A 1,456-nucleotide genomic window follows, 5' to 3' on the forward strand; every position below is an offset into this window, starting at 1 on the left:
CGGTCGTCACTATGAATTTGCCTCTAAGAATGAACCTAATGTAAGTTTGAATATTTGTCTTTGTAAATCCCTCAATTTATTGTTCTTATTCTTATGATATTGTTGATACTCAGTTTTACCTTTCTTATATATTTCAATTATCATTGTTGTGATTATAGGGTTGGGAACAAAGTCTATAATTTGTTCAGGGCGAAGATGTTGATCGGTCTATCCTCAAGAAGAATCTGTTTGCCATTTTTACAATGAAATTTAGCATAGTATTTTATCAGGTAGTTTTCATTTGACGCAATTCTCATCCTGGGTCATCCGAAATAGCATCTCGTAGTCATCTTCACCTTCCCTCATCATTCATCCCCATCGTTCTCTCCGTCTCTTCTTACAACTCATTCTCCCTCTTTTCCTCTCCATCACTCATTTCACCTTTTTACCAATTTCTTATCTTCGTCTACTCATTCCCCCTCTAACTCTATCAATTCATCCATCTTTTTTATTTTGTTTGTTTATTTATTTTGATCTTAAGTTGGTTTTATTTTTTATTTTTTTTTAATTAAACCCGAAGGTTAAAGAAGTAATATTAATAGAATCAGCACAAACTACATCGGCGATTTCCAACGGAAAGGAATCCAACCATCTACGAGAACCTAACGTCCATGGTCTCAAATGAGTAAGCTCATGAGCGACCTTATTAAAATCTCTACGCACCCAATTAAACGAAACACTATCGAAAAAATTACAAAAAGCATAAATGTCATTATAAAGTAAATAAATACTACTACGTCCCTTCCGTCGCAGTTGAAGATCGTGGATAACAGTCGAACAATCGCCCTCCAAAATAACTCTTGAATTATTCTTCCGCCTTGCCTCCTTAAGACCATACAGTATAGTAGCTGCTTCAGCTTCCGCCGGGTCCATCTCAACCCCTCCCTGCTCCACCGCACACCATACAATCTGCCCCCTATCATTCCGACACACCGCACCCAACCCGACACCCACACCAGCCATCACAGCGGCATCAATATTCACCTTCAACACCTCTCCCACCGGCCTCTTCCAACACCCCTTGACCTCCACTACACCACGGGTCCTCCCCTCACCCGAGCCCCCACCATCCGCCATTTCACATATTAAGTCCCTCACCCTTCGTACAACCAAGTCCGCTCTCCACTCTCCATCTTCAAAAATAGCCTTATTCCTCCTTTCCCAAATAGCCAAGCAACCAGTCATAAACTCCACATGCGCTTCCGCCCCCATCTCCCTCATAGCAACCTCCACTCAATCCCTAGTCCTGGCGAAACCCGAACTTAATGGCAATTCAATGCCCAGAGCATCCCACACACCCCCAACCCACCCGCAATCTCTAACAACATGTAAGCAAGACTCCACACAATCCCCACAACGTGCACACTCACCCGCAACCGAACCCTACCCTCAACGAAATATTGCCTCTAGTAGCGAT

At 42.7% G+C, this 1,456-nt stretch overlaps 1 protein-coding gene across 1 annotated transcript; it reads right to left on the bottom strand.

Moving 5' to 3' along the window:
• Positions 1–543: 543 nt before the first annotated feature.
• Positions 544–1,251, bottom strand: LOC141629534 (uncharacterized). The gene has a single exon (XM_074442517.1). It carries the CDS (start codon positions 1,249–1,251, stop codon positions 544–546), a length of 708 nt encoding a protein of 235 aa, XP_074298618.1.
• Positions 1,252–1,456: the final 205 nt, after the last annotated feature.

Source organism: Silene latifolia, chromosome Y, assembly GCF_048544455.1.
Source record: "Silene latifolia isolate original U9 population chromosome Y, ASM4854445v1, whole genome shotgun sequence".
Classification (NCBI taxonomy): Eukaryota; Viridiplantae; Streptophyta; class Magnoliopsida; order Caryophyllales; family Caryophyllaceae; genus Silene; species Silene latifolia.

What these genes read in the sequence shown, in the direction of transcription:
- LOC141629534 (XM_074442517.1), bottom strand. Translation starts at nt 1,251, where the DNA reads ATGGGGGCGGAAGCGCATGTGGAGTTTATGACTGGTTGCTTGGCTATT.